Consider the following 23,339-nt stretch of genomic DNA (forward strand, 5'->3'; position numbering starts at 1 on the left):
AATTTGGCATTCTCCTGTGTTGAAACTCTATCATGACTATAGTACTGAAAGTTACTTTACCAGTATGCATACTTTAGGAAGGTATATGAACAATGTACTATCCATCTAACAAAAAAAACATTTATTTTTTAACAAGGACAAAGAGATATATTAGGTACTTTTATTTCTACTGCTTTCCAACTCCAAACAATTTTATTATAGTAAAAGTATGCAGGAGTAAAGAGAGCCAACTGTACAAATCTGGCCAATGAAAGCTTAGTTTTCTTTTGCATCTTCACAACTTAAGCCATGCACTTTTCTCTTACCCTACAAACACCTCACTGTCCAATCTTCTATCCTCCCATAGGCAAAAGCTATGTAAATTTTCAGAACGTTCCAATATACAAATATGTCATAATACAAGACAGTTTTGAAAAATTAACATACAATGCTAAATAAAAAGATGCTGGCTCATGAGCAATGGACAAAATGGGCACTTTCTGAATAAGCTTACTGTAAGAAATCAAATTTTCCCAACTCAAAAGTTCTAAAGCAAATTTTTTCTAATAACATCTTAAATAAACTTATTTATTAAACTTACGCATATTTTTCCTACTAATTTCCTCAGCCTTTCTACAGCACTAATCTTCAAAACAGGAATAAACCAGAAATCAAGTAGACTGTGTTAATTTTTATGACATTAAATTCAAACTATGGTATTAAACATCTTACAAAAGTCAAGGATAAGGTCCATTCTCTCCAAAAACTAGTTAGGGCAGCTGAGTAATAGAACCCAAAAACATGAAGCCACACAAGTTAGCAAAGCCCTATTTACTTACACTTACAAACACAGGGTATTTATACTTACCTCCATGCTCTGCAAATTTGGGATTAGAGAGGATTTGTTTACAGAACTTCAACCCATTTCGATACTGTTTATGTTCATAACATCTCTGTCAAAACAAAAAAGAAAAATTTGAATTTAGCAAGAAGTGCAAACAATTTTAAACTCAATCCTAAAATTTTGATTGCTAAATACAACAGAATCATCAAATGTTACTTCCATATTCTCCTAAATCCCACTAAAATGCCAGTTAAAACAAAAACAAAAAAAACCCCTGAAGATTCAAATAAATAAAGTAAAACCCAAGACAAGGAGACACCATATAGATTAGGAAAAATAAGAAATCATCAGCTCACAAAGGCACCTGGGTGGCTCAGCTGGCTAAGCATCTGACTCCTAATTTTGGTTCAGTCATGATTTCAGGGTTCATGGGATTGAGCCCCGTGTCAGTTCTGTGCTGGGTGTGAAGCCTGCTTAAGATTCTCTCTCTCCCTCTCTCTCTCTGTCCCTCCCCCCCAAAATAAACAAACATTTTTAAAAAATTTATTAAAAAACCATCAACTCACTCTAAAAAGCCCAAATGTTACAGAAAATGAAAACTGAAAAAAAAAATAAAGGTATGGAAATTATATTTTCAAGCAATATTTTCATTTTACTGAAGGAAAGAAGTTTCTCAAGCCACAAGGGATGAACAAATGCATGCAAAATATAAAGAAGAAAAGACCTACACCATTATAATAAAATCATCATAATAAAATTTCAAAGCCTTGAAAACAAAGAAAAGGTCCTTAAAAACTTCCAGAGTGGGGAAAAAAAAATCACATAAAAGGATCTGTAATTAGAACGGCACTGAGCTTTTATTCCAAAATAATAATGGAATACTGCTAAAAGCTAGAAAACATCTATACAGTCTTCAAAATCCAGAGTGAAATCCAGTTCCAGTCTAGAATTCTATGCCCAACCAAATTATCAATCAAGTTTATGAGTAAAATGACATTTAAAGGCTTCTCAGAAAACTAAAATTTTACCTCTACACACTCTTCCTTAGGAAGCCATTAAGAGGAATCAAAACAAACAAAAGACAACATGGTACTAGTAAATAAATCTAATGCGGGGAAAAAAAAAATTAGAGAACAACCACTCCAAAATAAAATAGGAAGCCAAAGTCCACCATGGACTAGGCTTCCAGTAAGGGCAAAAATGGAACTTGTATACTTCATAATATGGAAATTATGATTTATTAGCACATGACAAAAATTCAGGCACATTTGGGGAAAATGAGCAATACATCCACAGAAAACCAGGCAACTGAATAAATCAGACAGGTTTAATTCTAGGAGAAATAAAGGCTTGTCTAAAAGAGAAAGTATGATCTTATTGTAATATTTGGCTTAACAGTAAATAATACATACGTAATTATAAAAATATATTCAGTACTGGTTTATCAAAATACTATGATACAACTATGATGGGGTAATGAGAAAAAGTGGACAAATGTGTGAATGATGAAGTTCTAAGTCCTTCTTTCTATAACCAGAAGTCAACAAATGTCTAAAGGTCATGTAACTATAAACAGTGGTGTATTATAAAGCAACAAGAAAGCAAATATCAGAGAAAATGGCTAGGAGGGTGCTTGATTCAGAAGTGGGAAGGCGGGGTGGGGGGGTGGGGAGAGGACATATTTTTTTCACCATAAATGTTTTAGTATTTTAGTGTTATTTGACTTTCAGGTGTATCAATACGTGGTTTCACTAATAATTTTTTAAACCACTGTATTGCTGCAGGAAAAAACTGCATGTAAAAGGTCAGGTAATATATGCCAGAATTCATGGTTATACATTTAAGCAAATTTTACTCACAACTTTTGAAACCGTATTTACAAAATATGGGAGAAAGACTTAATGCAAATGATGACAAAATCACAGCAGAAAAAATGTGTAAAAACAATGAAAATGTAAAACTTTACATTTGGCATCAAAGATATCAATTACTCACTTCTCCAAAGATGACATCCAGATGGCCAACCGACACATGAAAAAATGCTCCACATCACTCACCATCAGGGAAATATGAATCAAAACCACAATGAGATACCACCTCACACCTGTCAGAATGGCTAAAATTAACAACTCAGGCAACAACAGATGTTGGCGAGGATGCGGAGAAAGAGGATCTCCTTTGCATTGCTGGTGGGAATGCAAGCTGGTGCAGCCACTCTGAAAACAGTATGGAGGTTCCTCAAAAAATTAAAAATAGAACTACCCTACAACCCAGGAGTTGCACTACTATTTATCCAAGGGATACGGGTATGCTGTTTCGAAGGGGCACATGCACCCCCATGTTTATAGCAGCACTATCCACAATAGCCAAAGTATGGCAAGAGCCCAAATGTCCATTGATGGATGAATGGATAAAGAAGATGTGGTGTGTATATATATATATATATATATATATATATATATATATATATATATATATATATATATATACATACAATGGAGTATTACTCGGCAATCAAAAAGAATGAAATCTTGCCACTGGCAACTCGTGGATGGAACTAGAGGGTATTAATAGCTAAGCAAAATTAGTCAGAGAAAGACAATTATATGACTTCATTCATATGAGGAATTTAAGATACAAGACAGATGAACATAAGGGAAAGGAAGCAAAAATAATATAAAAACAGGGAGGGGGACAAAAACATAAGAGATTCTTAACTATGGAGAACAAACAAGAGTGCTGCTGGAGGGGTTGTGGGAGGGGGGATGGGCTAAATGGGCAAGGAAATCACTCCTGAAATCACTGTTACACTGTATACTAACTAACTTGGATATATATTTTAAAAATTAATTAAGTAGGGGTGCCTGGGTGGCTTAGTCAGTTAAGCATCCGACTTCAGCTCGGGTCATGATCTTGCAGCTCGTGAGTCCAAGCCCCACGTCCAGCTCTGTGCTAACAAGCTCAGAGCCTTCAGCCTGCTTCTGATTCTGTGTCTCTCTCTCTCTGCCCCTCCTCCACTCACACTGTCTCTGTCTCTCAAAAAATGAATGTCAAAAAAAATTTTTTTAAATAAAAAAATAAAAATTAAGAAAAAAACAATTAAGCTCGATTACAGAATTACTCTATAACTATGTATTCACCATCCCTGCTTTGCTGCTTTTCATCTCAAATCTAATCCATCCAAAACACAACTAAAATTTTCCCCCAGAATCAGTTCTGCATCAAGTCTTCATCATCTCAGTAGATGCTTTCCCCTCAACTCACCCAACCAGATATGAAGCAAAACAAAACAAAACAAAACCCTATTTATTTTTGGTGCTTTCTTTTTCTCATACCTCCAACCTGCAGTAGGTACCATTAGTTCCAATTTCTCTGCAATATCTTCCTAACTGTCTGGCCCTCCCCACAATCAACTATACACTCAGCAGATAGTGATCTGGGGGATAAGAAGGAGAGGAAAGCAGAAGCAGTAACTTAAGGCTATCATTAACCTTAAGTAGTCAAAGAAACATAACTAAGAAAATAAATTTAGCGTTCCTATTTATCCTGCAGAAAGCCTAAAAGTAGTTTGGTTTTCTTACAATAATTACAGTTACAGTAAAAAGCTTTAAAGTAAGCTATGATATAAAGACTAGTTAAAAGGGACACTCCTGACTTGTCAACGTTTTCCAGGAACCACATACATACAAAGAACAGTTTAAAGTGCATTGTTCTTAACCCTCAATTAGCTTTCTGAAAATTTATTTCTGTAAAAATACAGTAACTACTTTTGGCCATGATGGAATAAGTGAGGATGAACTTGCCCTTCTACTAAAAACAAGAAAAGTGGACAAAACATATGAAATAACTTGTCAGACACTGGACAACAGGCAGTGCAGCGTTGTGAACCACAAGAGGGGGGGGGAGAAAATATGACAAACGTAGAAACGCCACTGCTTTATAGATCACAGTACACGGAGAAACGATCCCAAGCAGAGCACAACAGTCCACACAGAGCTGAAGACAACAAATGAAATTCAATGAGGCCAAGCAGATAGTAAAGCAAACACTGATGGAACTATTCAGAGAAACAGATTAAAAACGTGCATGGGATCCCTATGCATTCGTTGCTGAAAATTATTAAGTGCTAAGTCTTGAATATGTAGAGTGAAACTTCATGAGGTAAATAATGACTAGGAAGTAGAAAGTTCAAGAATTTTCAGGGCTCACATGGTACTGAGAATTCCAAGTCACCAGAATGGAGTCTCCTTCAATGAACAAGCTGCACAATTCAGTAAACACTGCAAAAAATCTACTCAGCAGGAGACAAAAACTAGCCCTAGAGTAAGTGTTCTATAGACCCACCCAACAAAGCCCTAGACTTATATACAAGCACCTACACTGCCTGCTATTAACAAAGTCCTACACTCTGTAAAGACAATTAATTCCAATAAAACAATGTAAAATTCATAATACCCAACACCCATAAAATATTATTAGATAAACTAAGAAGCAGGAAAACGTGACCTGTAACCTGGAGAAATAAAAGAGAGAAATGATGAAATTATGAGGTAAAGATATCAAGACAATGATCACAAATAGGATCAAGAATTTTTAAAAATGTAAACATGTGAAAACAGAAACAGAACACATTAAAAAAAGAACCAAACAGCACTTCTAGATGTGAAAAATACATACAATGAACACTTACATTAAAGCAATTATGACAATGCAGAAGAAAATAATCAGTGAAATAGAAGACACAGCAATAGAACTACCTAAACTGAAGGATAAATAAGATTAAAAAATAAATTAGTAGAGCCGCCATGCATCTGTTCCTAAAAATTGTTGAGTACTAAGTCTTAAGTATGTAGGGTGAAACTTCATGAGGTCAATGACCCTTCTGTACAAAAGAAAAATAAACTGTGAAAACATCACAAATCTAAACGAAAAAGGTGTAACAATAAAACTTCTAAAAAAAAAATATTTTATGTTCAGTTAGCAATCTCCCTTATCCCTCAAACAGGAAAGATTAAATGTTTGAAGTAGCATTAAAACAACAACAACAACAACAACAACAACAACAACAACAACAACAAAACGCAGGCCAAAGACATATTCAATGCACAGCAAAGATCTTACACCCAGAAAATATAAAGACTGTAACTCAGTATCAGTAAGAGATAGCTCATTAAAAAATTGGGCAAGGGTCCTGAAGAAAATGCTCTCAAAAGAGGTTATCCTAACAGCCAATAAACACTTGAGATTCTTAATTACATCAAAAACATGTGCCATGCCTTTAAGTTAAATGTGATTAAAATGTTAGATGATATTAACTGATGAATGTATGGAGCAACTGGAACTCTCATAGATTTCTGGTAAGAGAGAAACTGATTAATTGGTTCAACTGTTTGGCAGAAGGAGTTTTATGGTATAAAAATTATATCTCAATAAAACCAGATTTTAAAAAACACTGGCAATATCTAATCATACAATCACACAACAATTCCAATTTGAGATTCATACTTAACAGAAATAAAAACATGATACTCACCAAAAGAGAGGAAAAATGTGAACAGAACTTATTAGTAGCTGAGATTACAAAAATATATGTGAGAGCAACAAAAAATAATGACCTATCTGAAATAATGGCAAAAAAAATAATAGTCTCTTTTAATTTACTTTGTATTAAAAACTGCTTTTACACCTAAGGTTTATATGTACCAAAGCCAACTTAATAAATATGGTACAAAAAGAGGCTAGGCCTTCTCTGCTAAAGTAAACAAATCATAAAGTGTCACTGTATCATAATCCTAGCATTATATTCATAGGTAACTTTTACATAGGTAACTTTTTACTAGTTACAATGTGAATGGAAAATTTTACATCAAGGAATTAGTCAAATAATGAAAAGAGCAGTCTTTGGAATCAAATAGTTCTGGTTTTAAACACTGACTTCAGGGATGCCTGGGTGGTTTGGTCGCTTAAGAGTCTGACTCTTGATTTTGGCTCAGGTCATGGTCTCATGGTTTGTGAGTTCGAGTCTGAGTTGGGCTCTGAGCTGGCAGCAAGAAGCCTGCTTGGGATTCTCTCTCTCTCCCCCTCCCTCTTCTCTCTGTTCCTGCCACTTGAGCATGTGTACTCTGTCTCAAAATAAATAAACATTAAAAAAAATTAAAATATAATTAAAAAAATAAACACTGACTTCAGACAATAAAGCTACTTATTGCAATGAGTGCTTAAATCATGGAGATAACTTGTCAGAAAAAGACACATAAAACAAATAGTACTATAGCTAACATTTACTGAGCATTTGCTGTGTGCCAGGCACTGTGCTAAATGCTTTACAGGGAAAACTCATTTAATCTTAACAATGGTATGAAGTAGGTATTCTTTTTAACCTCATTTTAGATGAGATATCTGAGATCCAGAGAGATTACATAATTTGACTAAGGTCACACGACTACTAAGTGACTGGAAAAAAAGATTTAAACCCAGACAATCTGGATTCAGAGCCATTACACCTAGCCATTACAACTACTTTTCTAGGGGCACTCGGGTGGCTCAGTTGGTTAAGCATCTGACTTTGGCTTGGGTCATTATCTCACCATTCTTGAGTTCAAGGCCCATATTGGGATCCACACTGACAGTGTGGAGCCTGCTTGGGACTCTCTCTCTCTCCCTCTCTCTGCCTTATCCTCTCTCTCTCTCTCAAAATAAATTAAAAAAAATAAAAATAAAAAAATATACATATATATATCTACCTTTCTACTACCCTTCAACAGTGTAGAACAGAAAAAAAAAAAATAAGAAAAAAGAGGGGCACCTGGGCGGCTCAATCGGTTAAGCTTCGGCCTTCTGCTCAGGTCATGGTCTTGTGGTTTGTGGGTTTGAACCCTGCAAACCCCACGTCAGGCTCTGTGCTGACAGTGGAGAGCCTGGACCCTGCTTCAGATTCTGTGTCTCCCCCTCTCTCTGCCCCTCCCCCTGCTTGCACTCTATCTCTCTCTCAAAAAATAAACATTAAAAACAATTTAAAAAGAGAAAAGTTTTTTTTAAAAAGGAAACCACTAACACAAGTAATACAAAGCCATTATAGAGAGCAGTCAGAGGAGAGGAAAAAAAAGAAAAAATTAAGCTATATTTCCCATTACAGAGGAAATTGCTAGAAACATTCTGATTTTTTTTAAATGATTATTCTGGCACCTGGGTGGCTCAGTCAGTTAAGCGTCCGACTTTGGCTCAGGTCATGATCTCACTGCTCATGGGTGAGCCTACTTCAGATTCTGTGTCTCCCTCTCTCTCTGCCCCCTCCCCCACTTGCACTCTCTTTCTCTCAAAAATAAACAAACATTAATAACATTTTATTATTTTAATTTTTTTAACGTTTATTTATTTATTTTTTTTGAGACAGAGAGAGAGCATGAATGGGAGAGGGTCAGAGAGACACAGAATCCGAAACAGGCTCCAGGCTCTGAGCTGTCGGCACAGAGCCCGACGTGGGGCTCAAACTCACTAACCATGAGATCATGACCTGAGCCGAAGTTGGACGCTCAACCGACGGAGCCACCGAGGCGCCCCAATAACATTTTAAATGATTATTTATTTTTGAGAAAGAGAGAGAGAGTGCATGGGGGGAGGGGCAGAGAGGAGGGAGAGAGAGAATCCCAAGTAGGCTCCCCCACATGGGGCCTGATCTCATGAACTGTGAGCTGAAATCAAGAGTCAGCTGCTTAACTGACTGAGCCACCTAGGCGCCCCAAAATTCTGATTTTTTAATGAGAAGTTTTAATCCAAAACTACAGAACATTCTACTATCCCACAGTATAAATGGGAAGTGTATAAACAATTCATAACAAGCATATAAAAATCACAAGTTTATATTCTTACTTGACATGTACAGTGTGACTTTTTTTTAAAATTTTCTTAAAGTTTATTTATTTCGAGACAGACAGAGACAGTATGACAGGAGGGGCATAGAGAAAGGGGGGAGAGAATCCCAAACAGGCTCTGCGCTGTGCGCACAGAGCCTGATAAGTGGCTCAAACCCACGAAACCATGAGATCATGACCTGAGCCAAAACCAAGAGTTGGACGCTTAACCGAATGAGCCACCCCGGGGCCCCCAATGTGACTTTACTTTGTATAGCTGAACTTAAAATACTCAGAATTAGAGTTTTTTTCCCCTTGGTCTTACTGGAAATACCTTACATTGTTTACAGCACCACATTTTTCAAAGGGATTTCACACTAACGTATAATTTTCATGATACTCCTGCAAACTAAGCATAAAAGGTTCAATCCTTATTTTACAAGTAAGATTAAGAAAACAAGCAATTTCGAGGTGCCTGGGTAGCTCAGTCAGTTAAGTGTTTGACTCCTGATCTGGGCTCAGGTCCATGATCTCACGGTTCATGAGTTTGAGCCCTGCATCAGGCTCTGTGCTGACAGCTGGGAGCCTACTTGAGATTCTCTCTCCTCTCTCTGCCCCTCCCTCACTCATGGAAAGAAACACACGCACATGCATGCTCCCTCTCAAATTAAATCAACTTTAAAAAGAGAACAAGCAATTTACCTAGTTAGTGGCAAAATTTAGACTACATCCTAGACCCTCTAAAGCTCTGAGAACTCTTTCCATCATACACAGTAACTTTATTAAATTTTATTAACATAAATGTTATCAAAGCCTATATTTTTAATCTTTTACAGATCTTTTTAATAAGTTCATTTATTTTGGGGCGCCTGGGTGGCGCAGTCGGTTAAGCGTCCGACTTTAGCCAGGTCACGATCTCGCGGTCCATGAGTTCGAGCCCCGCGTCGGGCTCTGGGCTGATGGCTCGGAGCCTGGAGCCTGTTTCCGATTCTGTGTCTCCCTCTCTCTCTGTCCCTCCCCCGTTCCTGCTCTGTCTCTCTCTGTCCCAAAAATAAATAAACGTTGAAAAAAAAATTAAAAAAAAAAAATAAGTTCATTTATTTTGAGAGAGACAGAGAGTGCATGCACATGCACAAGCAGGGGAGGGACAGAGAAAGGGAGAGAAAGAGAATCCCAATAAGGCTCTACACTGTCAGTGCAGGCAGGGCTCAGCTTGAACTCACAAACTGTGTGAGACAATAACCTGAGCTGAAATCAAGGGACACTCAACTGACTGTGCCAACCAGGCACCCCAAATCTTTTAACAGATCTTCTAATCAACAAATTCAAATGTTACCTCACCTTTTGTTTCTTTGCTTACTTATTATTATAGTCAAATGGGCAATAAAAATGCCAAAAATAGGTAAGAAAAATGAATGCAACACAGAATAATTAACTAATTGGAGAATTCCCCCAAATAACGGAGTTTACCCATGAAAATTAAAAACCAAACTCCACGGGTGCCTGAGTGGTTCAGTAGGTTTAGCGTCCAACTTCAGTTCAGGTCATGACCTCGTGGTCTGTGAGTTCAAGCCCCAAGTCAGGTTCTGTGCTAACAGCTCAGACCCTGGAGCCTGCTTCTGATTCTGTGTCTCCCTCTCTCTGCCCTTCCCTCCCCAAATAAACAAACATTAGAAAGAAAGAAAAAAAACAATAACCAAACTCCACTTTCTTTACATGTGATAATACTATACTAGTTTTTTTATTTTATCACATTTCAGGCCAGTAATTAAGTTTCAACTAATTCTTGATTAATGAAATTTGGCAGTCTTCCATCTTAAAATTATACTCAATGTCATTAAATCAATTTTATCCTGTCAATGTGACCTGTAAAAATAATTAGAATGGCATACTCTTCCAAAAAACTAAGAATTCATTTCTTCCCACTCAAGAATCAGTGTGTGTTTAAGGAAATGGATCCCAAACTCTTTTTTTCCTAACAGCCCTACTTCTCCAACAGATCACTCATTACAAATGAGAACAGTATTCCTAGTCTAAGGGAAAAAGTAACAACAAATATTCAATTTAGTTTATACCATAAATTTTCTGCTCTTGCCCGAAGATAAACTGTAGTGACAAACAGTTTTAATAAGAAAAATAGGAAATAGTGTATATTTCATTGAACAATTTCCCTCCAAACATATAAGGCCAAATACATATATAACTCAGCTTTAACACACATTTTTGTCTAATTAAGATGGGGGCACCTGGGTGGCTCAGTCAGTTAAACATCCGATTTCGGTTCAGGTCATGATCTTACGGTTCCTGAGTTTGAGCCCCACATTGGGCTCTCTGCTGTCAGCACACAGAGCCTGCTTCAGATCCTCTGTTCCCACCCCTCTCTCTTCCTCCCCCACTTGTTTTCTCTCTCTGTCTCAAAAATAAATTAACATTTAAAAAAATTCAGGGGCGCCTGGGTGGCTCAGATGGATAAGCATCCAACTTCGGCTCAAGTCATGATCTCGCGGTTTGTGGGTTCGAGCCCCCACACAGGGCTCTGGGCTGACAGCTCAGAGCCTGAAGCCTGCTTCGGATTCTGTGTCTCCTTCTTTCTCTGCCCTTACCCCGCTAGTGTTCTGTCTCTGTCTCTCAAAATTGAATAAAAATGTAAAAATATATATATATATATATATATGAAAGATGATACTTCTGCCAAGCATAAAGCTAATAAGTAAATATGAAGTAACTATTTTCAGCTGTTGGATGAGAGCCAACACAGGACTAAGATCTCAGAAGGGAAACAAGGTAAACCCCCAAAAAATCCTCTTCTCTGCCTAGAGGCATTTTCCAGACTGTAGAATAGGGAAGGGGAAGCCAAACAGAACATGGCAGTCTCACTGATTTAAGCACAAATTTGAGTTAGAAACTGCTCAAACAGCTGGAATTTATGGGGTTGAGTCCCACAGAGAACTGTACAAAGATGAAGCTTCAGAAATCTGCACAAATATCTTTAGTCAAATATTAAGCCCAATGAGTGGGCTCACTGCAAGATTCTACTGAAGTTAAGCAAAAGACAACTATCAAGTATCATGAGCTGAACAACTATTGGTACTCATACATGGGTGGGAGTAGGTATTAGAGCTCCTAATATCAATTTAGAAACTTTATTAAATACTCAAAGATTCAGTAGAGACCCAGAAAGACCACACCTTAGGAATAGGCTAATCTAGACCCACTTTTATCAAAGCCTCAAAACAAGCCCTGGAGAAAAGCTGATGCACAAGCAAATTAATGGTCTATCTAAACAAAACTCTTCAGAAGGACAATAGGATCCAGACATTTAATATCCTAGTGTCTATAATTTCCAGTATTATGAGAAACAAAAATTATTAGAAATGTAAAGCTGAAAATTATGATCCATGACCTATAGGAAATAAAAAATCAACAACTACTCAAAAATAATGACGATGTAGTAGCAAACACGTTAAAACACTATTAGCTATTAGGTAAAATTAAGGGATTGAAAGGAAAACATGGACACAATCAAAAAACAAAAACTGGAAAATGGAAACTTAAAGGAAGGCACAGGGCTGGCTCAGCTAGTATACCATATGACTTTTTAAAAAAAATTTGTTAATGTTTATTTATCTATGAGAGAATGTGCATCTGAGCAGGGGGAGGGGCAGAGAGAGAGGGAGAGAGAGAGAATCCCAAGCAGGCTCTGCACTGTCAGCACAGAGCCTTACACTTAACCAACTGAACCACCCAGGCACCCCAAGCATGCAACTCATGATCTCAGGGCTGTGAGTTCAAACCCCACGGTGGGGGAAGAATTTACTTAAAAAAAAAAAAATGGGGTGTCTGGGTGGCTCAGTTTGGTAAGCATTCAACTCTTGATTTCAGCTCAGGTCATCCTGTCAGGATTCATGAAAACAAGCCCCAACCTGGGCTCTGCACTCAGTGTGGAGCCTGCTTGGGATTCTCTTTCCCTCTCTCTCTTCTCCTTCGCTCCCCTGCTCTTACTCATTCGACATAAATTAACTTTTTAAAAAATTAAATAAAAAAGAAAGAAAGAAAAGAGAGGCATCTGGCTAGCACAGCTGGCAAAGCATGCGACTCGTGCTCTTGGGGTTGTGGGTTCAAGCCCTATGTTGGATATGGAGATTACGAAGATAAAAAAGCTAAAAATATACATATATTAAAAAAGAAAAGAAAAATGGACACTTAAAAAATATGGACATTGTATGGGCACTTGGGTGTCTCAGTTGGTTAAGCATCTAACCCGTGATTTCAGCTAGGGTCATGAGAGCTCAGGTTCATGAGAACGAGCCTTGTCTTGGGCTCTGTGCTGTGCATGCAGCCTGCTCAAGATTCTCCTCCCTCTGCCTCACCTGCACAGGCACGAGTGCTCTCTCTCTTAAAAGGGGGAGGGGGAGCACTGTTGAATAAAAATACCAAAAATTTAAAAGTTAATCATATGAGCTTAAAATATTAGACAATACAGTGAATTTCAAAGCCAGTGCAGTGAACATAAAACCACTGAGAGAACTTAAAGTGACTGCAATGAACCTGAACATCTGTAACACAAATGGTCCAAAATGGAAAATGATGGGGTGGGGGGAGCAGGGAGAGAAAAAAGAGAAACTCAATGACCTGTAGTCTAATAGTCTAACACATACATGTAACAGGAGTTTCAAAAGGGGATAAAAAGAGTAAAGGGGGGAAAATATAAAAAACTACAAATTAGATGAAAACTTTAAATCCACAGATCCAAGAATCTCAACAAACCCAAGTTAAGATAAGCTGAAAAAAAGATGGGAGGAGGGGAACAGAGAGGCATATCACCGTCCAACTGCTGAGAAGTAACAACCAAAGAGAAAGTTATACAACTAGTTAGAAAAAAGCCTGCATTATAAAAGGTCTCCCATTATCTCAGCTTCTACCTTAAGAAATTAGAAAAATAAGAGCAAATTAAACTCAAAGTAAACAAAAAGGAAGTAAAAAAGGTTAAGAGAAGAATCAATGAAACAGAAAAAACAAAAAATAGACAAAATAAGTGAGACCAAAAGCTAGTTCTTTGAGATCAATGAAGTTGATAAAGCTCTAGCCAACCAATCAAAGGCATAATCACAAAAGTGCATAGTACAATGAAACAACTAGAACCCCAGCTTTCTAGCCAGAAGGTGAAAAGGGGAGGCTCAGGGAAATAAAATATCAAGAATATCACAGAGGAGGAACTGGGAGAAGGCAACTCCATAAAGTTAGTTATGAACTCCATGTTTCATAACCCCTAAACTGCACATGCATGGGTCTGATCCTATTCACAATACCAAAGACTGAGAACTGAATTAATAGATACACTGTCCAGGACCCAGACTAGTTACGGGGTGAAACATCAGCAAGACAGATCCAAAAATGACTACAAAGATTTTAAAATCTGAACTCATATTAGAACCCCAGCTGAAACAGTTGGGACTTGCAGCCTGAACCTAACCAGATTTGCTAAAATAAAATTAACATTCTCCATAGGATTTCAGCAAGACCCACAGCCTGACAAGCTGATATTCAAAACGTTCACAGGATAAAATCCAAACTTATGTGGCATGTGAAGAAACAGGAAAAATCTCAACTTGCAAGGATAAAGACAATCTGCAGATACCAATGTAGAAAGGAGACATTTAAGATTTTAAATTAGCTACTATAAAAATACCAGAGGTAGGGCACCTGGGTGGCTCAGTAGGTTGAATGACTGACTTGATTTCAGCTCAGGTTTATCCCAGGGTCATGGGATCGAGCCCAGCACTGAGCTCCATGCTCAGCATGGAGCCTGCTAAGACTGTCTCTCTAAAAATAATAATAAAGAATAATAAATAAGTGGGGCGCCTGGGTGGCGCAGTCGGTTAAGCGTCCGACTTCAGCCAGGTCACGATCTCGCGGTCCGTGAGTTCGAGCCCCGCGTCAGGCTCTGGGCTGATGGCTCAGAGCCTGGAGCCTGTTTCCGATTCTGTGTCTTCCTCTCTCTCTGCCCCTCCCCCGTTCATGCTCTGTCTCTCTCTGTCCCAAAAATAAATAAACGTTGAAAAAAAAAATTAAAAAAAAAAAAAAAAGAATAAATAAGTATACCAGAGGAAGCAATTACTGAACACCGTACAACACATTTTTTGGTAGGAGGAAAAAAACTCATCATGGGAGCTCAATAACAGAATGGAGACAACAGGAAAGATTCAGTGTACTGGTAAACCAATCAATAAAATTTATCCCATCTCAAGAACAGAGAGAAGAAATTTTAAAAAAAACGAACACAGCCTTAGGCAACTGTGCCAGAGGAATCCCAGAAGTGGATCCTCTCTGGCCCAGCACAGTTGATCAGCACCATGCCTGAGGTGAGGCACTATGGTACCATGACATCATAGAAATGAAACCGACAATGTTAAGAAACAGAACTTTTGTTCTAATACTGAAAATTATTCCATTACTCTGCCTAGAAAAATGATCTCTAACTTCACTGATAAGAATATGAAGGAGGTTAAGAAATCTCCAAAAGAGCTGGCTGTTTAAGGTTATCTACTGCAGAAAGAAACTTCATCTTTTTCCAAATCCTTGTTACAGAAAAAAAACAGTTCCTTAGAAGTGGGAACTACAACAGAGCAAATTAAGAAACTAGGCAAATACTGTACATACAATTTAGATTTGGCATTAAGATTACATGATGTTCTTTGGTACTCTCTCTCTCTCTCTATATATATATCCTTCCATTACTTTCCTTCAGCTAATCCAAGAAACCTTTCATTCTTTGAAATTGATTAAAAAGAATGAATCCTCAAATTAAGCTAAATGATAAAAGCCAAATCTGGCTTTAAAAGTCAACCATGTTGAAATGATGCCTGGTATTTTTTCAGAATAATCCAGGGGATGGGGGTCACAGATGAAAAAGAATGAACCAAAAGTTGGTAACTGTCAAAATTAGGACATAGGTTATTATATTTTATTTTCGTATGTGTGAAATTTTTCACAATTAAAAAGTTAAAAAGAAAATGAGTCTTATGTATGCCAAAATCAAATCAAGAAGCATTTATTAACTTACCAGGAGGCTGACCAGCACTTAGTACCAGTGTACTGGAGCTACTTTAGAAGTTCGACTTCCGTCGAGCAGAAAGGTATAGAGAAAGAGCACATAAAGCCTTAAGAGTCAGAGGTTAAAGTTGTAGCCATTTAACATTTCAGTTAATCAATACTAAATAAAAATTAAAATTTTTCAGTAAAGCTCCTCAGTCACAATATCAACACCTCAAGTGTTCAACAGCCACACGTGAATAGTGGAACATCCTGGAAACTCAGATACAGAACATTTCCATCATCACCAAAAATTCTATTGGACAACACTGGTTTAGAGTTCAAATCTTAGCAACCACTTAATAAACAGCTTTGTATCACTGGCCTAACTATAGCCTCAATGAAATCATCAACCATCCTGCAGGGTGCAGGTGAGAGTTAAATGCAAACATATGGGGCAACTGTGTGGCTCAGTCAGTTAAGCCTCCGACTGCAGTTCAGGTCATGATCTCATAGTCCATGGGCTCAAGCCCCACTTGGGGCTCTGTACTGACAGCTCAGAACCTGGAGCCTGCTTCAGATTCTACGTCTCCCTCGCTCTCTGCCCCTCCCCCACTCACACTCTCTCTCTCAAAAATAAACATTAAAAAAAATTTTAATGCAAATATATATAAAGAACCTGAGTAAGCATTCAATAAAAATATTTAATAAGGGGCACCTAGCTGGCTCAGTCAGTGGAGCATGTGACCCTTGATCTTGGGGTTGTGGGTTCAAGCCCCATGGTGGGGGTAGAATTGACTTTAAAAAAAATTGGGGCTGGGGGCACCTGGGTGGCTCAGTAAGTTAAGCATCTGACTTGATTTCACCTCAGGTCACGATCTCATGGTTCCTGGGATCAAGCCCCTGCATCTGCTGTCAGCGCAGAGCCTGCCTGTGATCCACTCTCCCTCTCTCTCTCTGCCCCTCCTCCACTTGCTCGCATTCTCTCTCTCTCTCAAAACAAACTTAAAAAACAGATTTTCTTTTAAAGTTAAATAAAGCACTATGATATCAGTTACAGCTTACAATATTTAGACCCAACCCAGCTTCACTGAATGCAGAGAAATATGAAAGCAGAAACTGAATTAAACTATTTAATCAAGGGGATCAAAGGGTCTTTCTGAGATGATGGAAATGTTCTACATCTTGAAAGGGGCTTGGGTTTCAAGGGTATATGCATTTGTCAAAACGAGCAGAAAAGTACCCTCAAGACACCTAAAAGAACAGTACACTCAAGACCTGGGCATTTTACTGCAAATTATATTTTAATTAAAAAAATTTTTTTTAGGGGTGCCTGGGTGGCTCAGTCGGTTAAGAGTCTGACTTCAGCTCAGGTCATGATCTCCTGGTTCGTGAGTTCGAGCCCCACATTGGGCTCTATGCTGACAGCTCAGAGCCTGGAACCTGCTTCAGATTCTAGGTCTCCCTCTCTCTCTCTGCCCCTCCCCTGCTCACCATCTGTCTGTCTGTCTGTCTGTCTCTCTCTCAAAAATAAACATTAAAAAAATTAAAAAGAAAATATTTTTTAAAAAAATTTTAAAGGAAACACAGAATCTCTACTTTTATCCTCCATTTCCTAAAATTATTTTAGTTGGAACTTCAATTTGTAGACAATATGTCGTCCTTTATATATCATATAATTTCTGGACAACTACAACAACCATGAAAACAAATTCTAAGGATAACCTTTCTCCTCCTAGTTTTATACTGTTTTTTTAAAAATGTTTCTCTTACTTATACAAAAAAAAAAACAAAAACAAGATCCATTGAGATAAGACTCAACAAGTCAAGGCTATTTTATAGTCTCTTAGTTGGAAGAGACCTTAAACATCATCTGGTGTGAATGGTCACACAGTTCATGTCTACTGCCAGCTCATTCTTTATTAAAATGTTTTTAGATATACCAAGGCAAACACTAGCTCCTTCTAACTTCTGTTTATTCATTTTAGGTCTGTAAGAATTCAGTTTTCCCTTTCAAGCTAAACATCTTTGTTCTTTTAGCTGTTCCTTACCTGAAAGTTTTAAGTACTTTAACAATCAGGGCCACTCTGTGAGGTTGATAAAATACCATTTCCATACTTATATATTTTTTCAAAACCAGCAAAATTTCAAAAACAAAAATTGGATAATTTAAATGAGGTTGCTAAATTTTATTTTTTCTCAGTAAACCATTTTTAAAAATCTGTCTCTAATATTTCACCAAACAAAAGGTATTTCAGTATTTTAAAAGTAACAAGTACATAGTCTCAAAATAAAGAAAGGTCTGTGGGAATTTTATACCAATATTCTTATGGCATATCAACCTGAGGGAGTCACTGGTCCGTATCTTTTGGACCCAGAATTTAAATTAAATACGGTCTTACTAGCAGAATTCAATGTGACCATCACCATCTGCTTTCTGGACACTACACCACTGTTAATGCACTGTAAAATGTGTTTTTATCTTTTTTTTTTTTTTTTTTGAGCATTAAATGATGTCACTTGAGGAAAAAAAAAGTTGAAGGAAGACTAAGGATTCCTGCTTAATATGAGGACCTCTGATAAAGAAATGCTATAAGCTATGAACTCTAATGCTAAGGACAGAAAAAAAATTTAATAAAACTTAAGATACACATGCACATATATATATGATAATCAGTTATATAATGGAACCTTGTAATTACTTCAATGATAAATACTCCCAGAAGAGTTTGAAAAAAACAATGGAGTGGCTATGAGAACACAGAAACAAATATAACCAATTATTCAATTATAAAACATAAGTTGCAAATTTTTTTAAAGCACCATTATCAAGCACAGCACGTAAAACCAAAAATTAACTCTTTATAGAATGTCTGCTCCCTAATTTCTAAACATTCCAAAAATCCTCATAAAAACCATACAGGCGAACAAACAGCAAACAAAATCACCCAAAGCCAGCACTGTAAGATGAAACAACTAAAAAATTCCAATTTACATAAGTGTATAAACATCCGATACAAGAAGTTCCAATGGGAACTGTCCAAAAGATTAATACCACAGGGTCTAAGTGGTGACTGAATATCTGTAATATTAACTAGGATTCACCCTCAGAAGGTGGCCCCATCCTGAAGGGAAGTATTTAGAGACATGACGGATGAAGAGCAATGGCTACTGGGAGTCAAAAGAAGAGACTTAAGAGAGTCTGTTAAGACCATCTCTTTGACGATGGTGTTGGGAAAAATGGAGAGCAACATGCAAAAGCTTCTGCACAGCAAAGGAAACTCAACAAAACTAAAAGGCAAACTACTGAGTGGGAGAAGATATTTGGAAATGACATAATCCGATAAAGGGTTAGTACTTATCTAAAGAACTTACAAAATATATAAAGAACTTACAAAACTCAACACCCAAAACGCAAATAATCCAATTAAAAAATGGGCAGAAGACATGAACAGACATTTTTCCAAAGATATACATATGGCCAGCAGACACATAAAAAGATGCTCATCATCACTTACCATCAGGGAAATGCAAATCAAAACTACAATGAGGTATCACCTTACAACAGTCAGATCAGCTAAAACCAACAACACAACACAAGAAACAACAGGTGTTGGCAAGGATGTGGAGAAAGGGAAACCCTTTTGCACTTACGGTAGGAATGCAAACTGGTACAGCCACTGTGGAACACAATCTGGAGCTTCCTCAAAAAGTTAAAAATAGGGGTGGCCTGGCTAGCTCAGTTGGTAAAGCATGCGACTCTTGATCTCAGGGTTGTGGGGTCGAGCCCCACACTGGGTATAAAATTATTTAAAAATAAAATCTTAAAAAAAAAAAAAGTTACAAATAGAATTACCTTACAACCCAGCAATTGCACGACTAGGTATTTATCCAAAGAATACAAAAATACTAATTCAAAGGGATACATGCATCCTGATGTAGTGTATCTATGATAGCCAAATTATGAAAACAGCCCAAGTGCCCATCAATTGATGAGTGGATAAAGGATATGTGATATATACACACAATGGGATATTGCTCAGCCATAAAAAAGAATCAATCTTGCCATTTGCAATGACATGGATGGAGCTAGAGAGGTTTTTTGTTTTTGTTTTGTTTTGTTTTTGAGAGAGAAGCAGGGGGCACAAGTAAGCAAGTGGCAGAGACAGAGAAGGAGAATCCCACGGGGGGGAGGGGGGGGGCAGAGACAGAGAAGGAGGGCTCATACTAACCCAAAGCCGGGCACAAGCTCACCTGAAGCAGGGCTCGAACTCACAAACTGTGAGATCAAGACCGGAGCCGAAGTCAGTCAGCCTACTGACTGAGCCATCCTGAGCCATCCAGGAGCCCCTGAGAGCTGGCTAGAGTATTATTATGCTAAGCAAAAAAAGTCAGTAAGAAAAAGACAAATACTATATGATTTCACTCATATGTGGACTTTAAGAAACAAAACAGAGGGGAAAACGAGAACAGAGAGGCAAACCAAGAAACAGAATCTTAACTATAGAGAACAAACCGATGGCTATCAGAAGGAAGGTGAGTAGGGAGATGGGATAAACAGCTGGTGGGGATTAAGGAGTGCACTTGCTGTGATGAGCACTGACTGGGTGATATATCCAAGTGTTGAATCATTATACTGTACAACCAAAACTAATTTACACTGTATTTAAAAAAATTTTTTTAATGTTTATTTAACGTTCAGAGACAGAGAGAGACAGAACATGAGTGGGAGAGGAGCAGAGAGAGAGGGACACACAGAATCCAAAGCAGGCTCCTGGCTCTGAGCTGTCAGCACAGAGCCCGACATGGCGCTCGAACCCACGAACCATGAGATCATGACCTGAGCCGAAGTCGGACACCTAACCAACTGAGCCACCCAGGCGCCTCTTACATTTGTATTTTAACTAACAGGAATTTAAATAAAAACTTAAAAAACAAAAAAGACCAAAGTAGCAGTTCAAGCAAGGCATGGCTTTCAAGGAGAAGGAGCCACCTTAGAAGGAATTGACATTTGAAGGTTTGATAGAGAAAGAAGCCACTGAAGATGAGGACCCTACTAAAATATTGATAGAACAACTGGAAAGGGCAGGGGAGAGACATATTTATTTAAAAAACAATTCACTGTAGCAACAAGAGGGTGCTCTCTTGAACTAAGAGATTGAGAAGTCACACAAACCTCACTCCAAAAGTAAAACTATGTATACTACTGGCCTAGTAAAATCCATCACAAATAACCTGAACAGAAAAAAGAACCCAGCACTTATACCAAGTTACGTATACAGAATAAAAAAAGTAAAAAACCCTGTGGCAGATGAAAACACACCAAAAAGCCTAGTGATTAAAAAAAAGGAAACATGTAATATAAGATTCCATGGCAAATTAAAAATAACTAATACTGTACATCTTACAGCATAATTAAATATGCCAGATGAAAATATAAAAGAACACCTCAAATCAGATGTTCAAATTTTTAAATAATGGACGAACAGGAAAATATAAAACAGGTACAGACTGATCTAAAGAAACAGGAAAAACACAACCACATCTCAGTCTTGAAGACTAAACTTCAAGATATATGATCTAGGGGTACCTGGGTGGCTCAGTCGGTTAAGTGTCTGACTTTAGCTCAAGTCATGATCTCACAGTTCTTGAGTTTGAACCCCACATCGGTCCCATTGCTGTCAGCCTGTCAGCACAGAACCTACTTCGAATCCTCTGGCCTTCTCTCTCTGCCCCTCTCTTGCTTGTGCTCTCCCAACCTGAAACCATGTACCAGGGAAAATATATCCAGAAGAGTCAACACAGGGACATAATCCAAGTAAAATGATTCAATTTTACAGATAAAGAAAAACCACTCAGGTCTCTAAAAAGAAAGGCTAAATCATCTACAAAGAAATTATGGTGGTACCAGCAACATACAAGTAAGATAAGAGCAGGGCGATATTTTCAAAAAACCAAAGATGATGTGTGCCAAAGAGTTTAAATCCAGCCAAACTGCCCTTCAAATATCAAGGCTAGAGAAAAAGTTTAACCGTGTAAGAACTTAAGAGATTTCCACAAGCACTGCTCAGGAATTTCTAGTGTATATAAGCTTCATCCAATCAATAGATGATTGAGAAAACTTCAACTAAAGGTCTGCTGGTGAATATAAACTATATTTAATCATATAACTAAATCTAAAACAAAGGTATTGATGAGGGTGAAAGAACAGTACATAAAATGACATACTCTCACCAAGCAAAAATAACTTTAAAATGTCAAAGGAAAAAGAGACATGAAAAAAAACCAGTAAAGTAGAATAAGCTCATTCACTGTCTCACACATAAGAAAATAAGACTCAACGGATTCATTTTTTTTCAAGTCCTATTACTTTTTTTTTTTAAGATTTTACTTTTAAGTCATCTCTACACCCAACGTGGGGCTTGAACTTACAACCCTGAGATCAAGAATCACACACTTTACTGAATTAGCCAGCTAGACTCCCCTCAATGGATTTAATTTAAAGCTAACAAAACAGGGGCTCCTGGGTGGCTCAGTGGGTTGAGCATCCAACTTTGGCTCAGGTCATGATCTCACAGTTTGAGAGTTTGAGCCCCACATCAGGCTTGCTGCTGTCAGTGTAGAGCCTGCTTTAAATCTCTCTGTCCCTCCCCTGCTCATGCTCGCTCTCTCAAAAATACATAAACGTTAAAAAAAAATAATGAAAATAAAAATAAAGCTAACAAATCAAATAGTAGAAGCCTAATAAGTAAGACAAAAAGAAAAAAGAGGACAAGGGGAATCTTCAAAGGTATAAATATAAAGTTAACTGACCAGAACAAAAATATAAAACTTCCTAAATACCAAAAAAATATACAAAATAAAAATATCAGTTTATAAGACACATAAGGACAACATAAAACAAAGATGAAATAAATGAAAAAACAGAAGTTCTTAGTAGACTAAACCTACAACAAAGCAAGTACTAATTCACATGCTTTACTGTCTGCCAGGTACTTTTATATGTATCTCACTACCTGACCAGTGAGGTATGTCAGAAAAGTACTGTTCTATCTTTTTACTCAGATTTGCAAACTGAGTCTTAAAAAGGGTAAGGGATAAAACAGAGCCAGGATTCAAACCCAGAATCTTTTCATTGTTTTTTCCACACCAGGCTCCCTCCACTGAATATCAAAATTGTTTCAAAACACAAATTGAAGGGGCGCCTGGGTGGCTCAGTCTGTTGAGCATCCCACTTTGGCTCAGGTCACGGGTTCGAGCCCTGTGTTGGGCTCTGTGCTGACAGCTCAGAGCCTGGAGCCTGTTTCAGATTCTGTGTCTCCCTCTCTCTCTGCCCCTTCCTGCTCATGCTGTCCCCCTCTCTCTCAAAAATAAACATTTTTAAAAAATTTAAAAAACACACACAAATTGAAAAAATGTGTAATATTTTATTTCCTGTTTTTAAAATATTGGGATATTTAAAAATCCCTGGGTGCCTCGGTTAAGCTTCTGACTTCAGCTCAGGTCATGATTTTGCAGTTCCCAAGTTCAAGCCCCTCACAGAGGTCTGCTGACATCTTCAGAGCCTGGAGCCTGCTTTGGATTCTGTCTCCCTCTCTACCTGCCCCTCCCTCGCTCAAACTTTTTCTCTCTCT

At 37.6% G+C, this 23,339-nt stretch overlaps 1 protein-coding gene across 4 annotated transcripts in view; it reads right to left on the minus strand.

The window, feature by feature from the left end:
- NAA15 (N-alpha-acetyltransferase 15, NatA auxiliary subunit) overlaps positions 1-23,339 on the minus strand; it is an 83,199-nt gene that overhangs the window by 47,616 nt on the left and 12,244 nt on the right. For 3 of the 4 annotated variants that reach the window (XM_023252791.2, XM_003984993.6, XR_002156031.3), the window contains exon 2: positions 848-932. In XM_023252791.2, the coding sequence (XP_023108559.1) occupies positions 848-932 (85 nt within the window). Of the gene's footprint in view, positions 1-847; positions 933-15,736; positions 16,178-23,339 lie in introns of those variants that run through there. The other variant, XM_019828951.3, reaches the window with a different exon arrangement.

Source organism: Felis catus, chromosome B1 (genome assembly GCF_018350175.1).
Source record: "Felis catus isolate Fca126 chromosome B1, F.catus_Fca126_mat1.0, whole genome shotgun sequence".
Classification (NCBI taxonomy): domain Eukaryota; kingdom Metazoa; phylum Chordata; class Mammalia; order Carnivora; family Felidae; genus Felis; species Felis catus.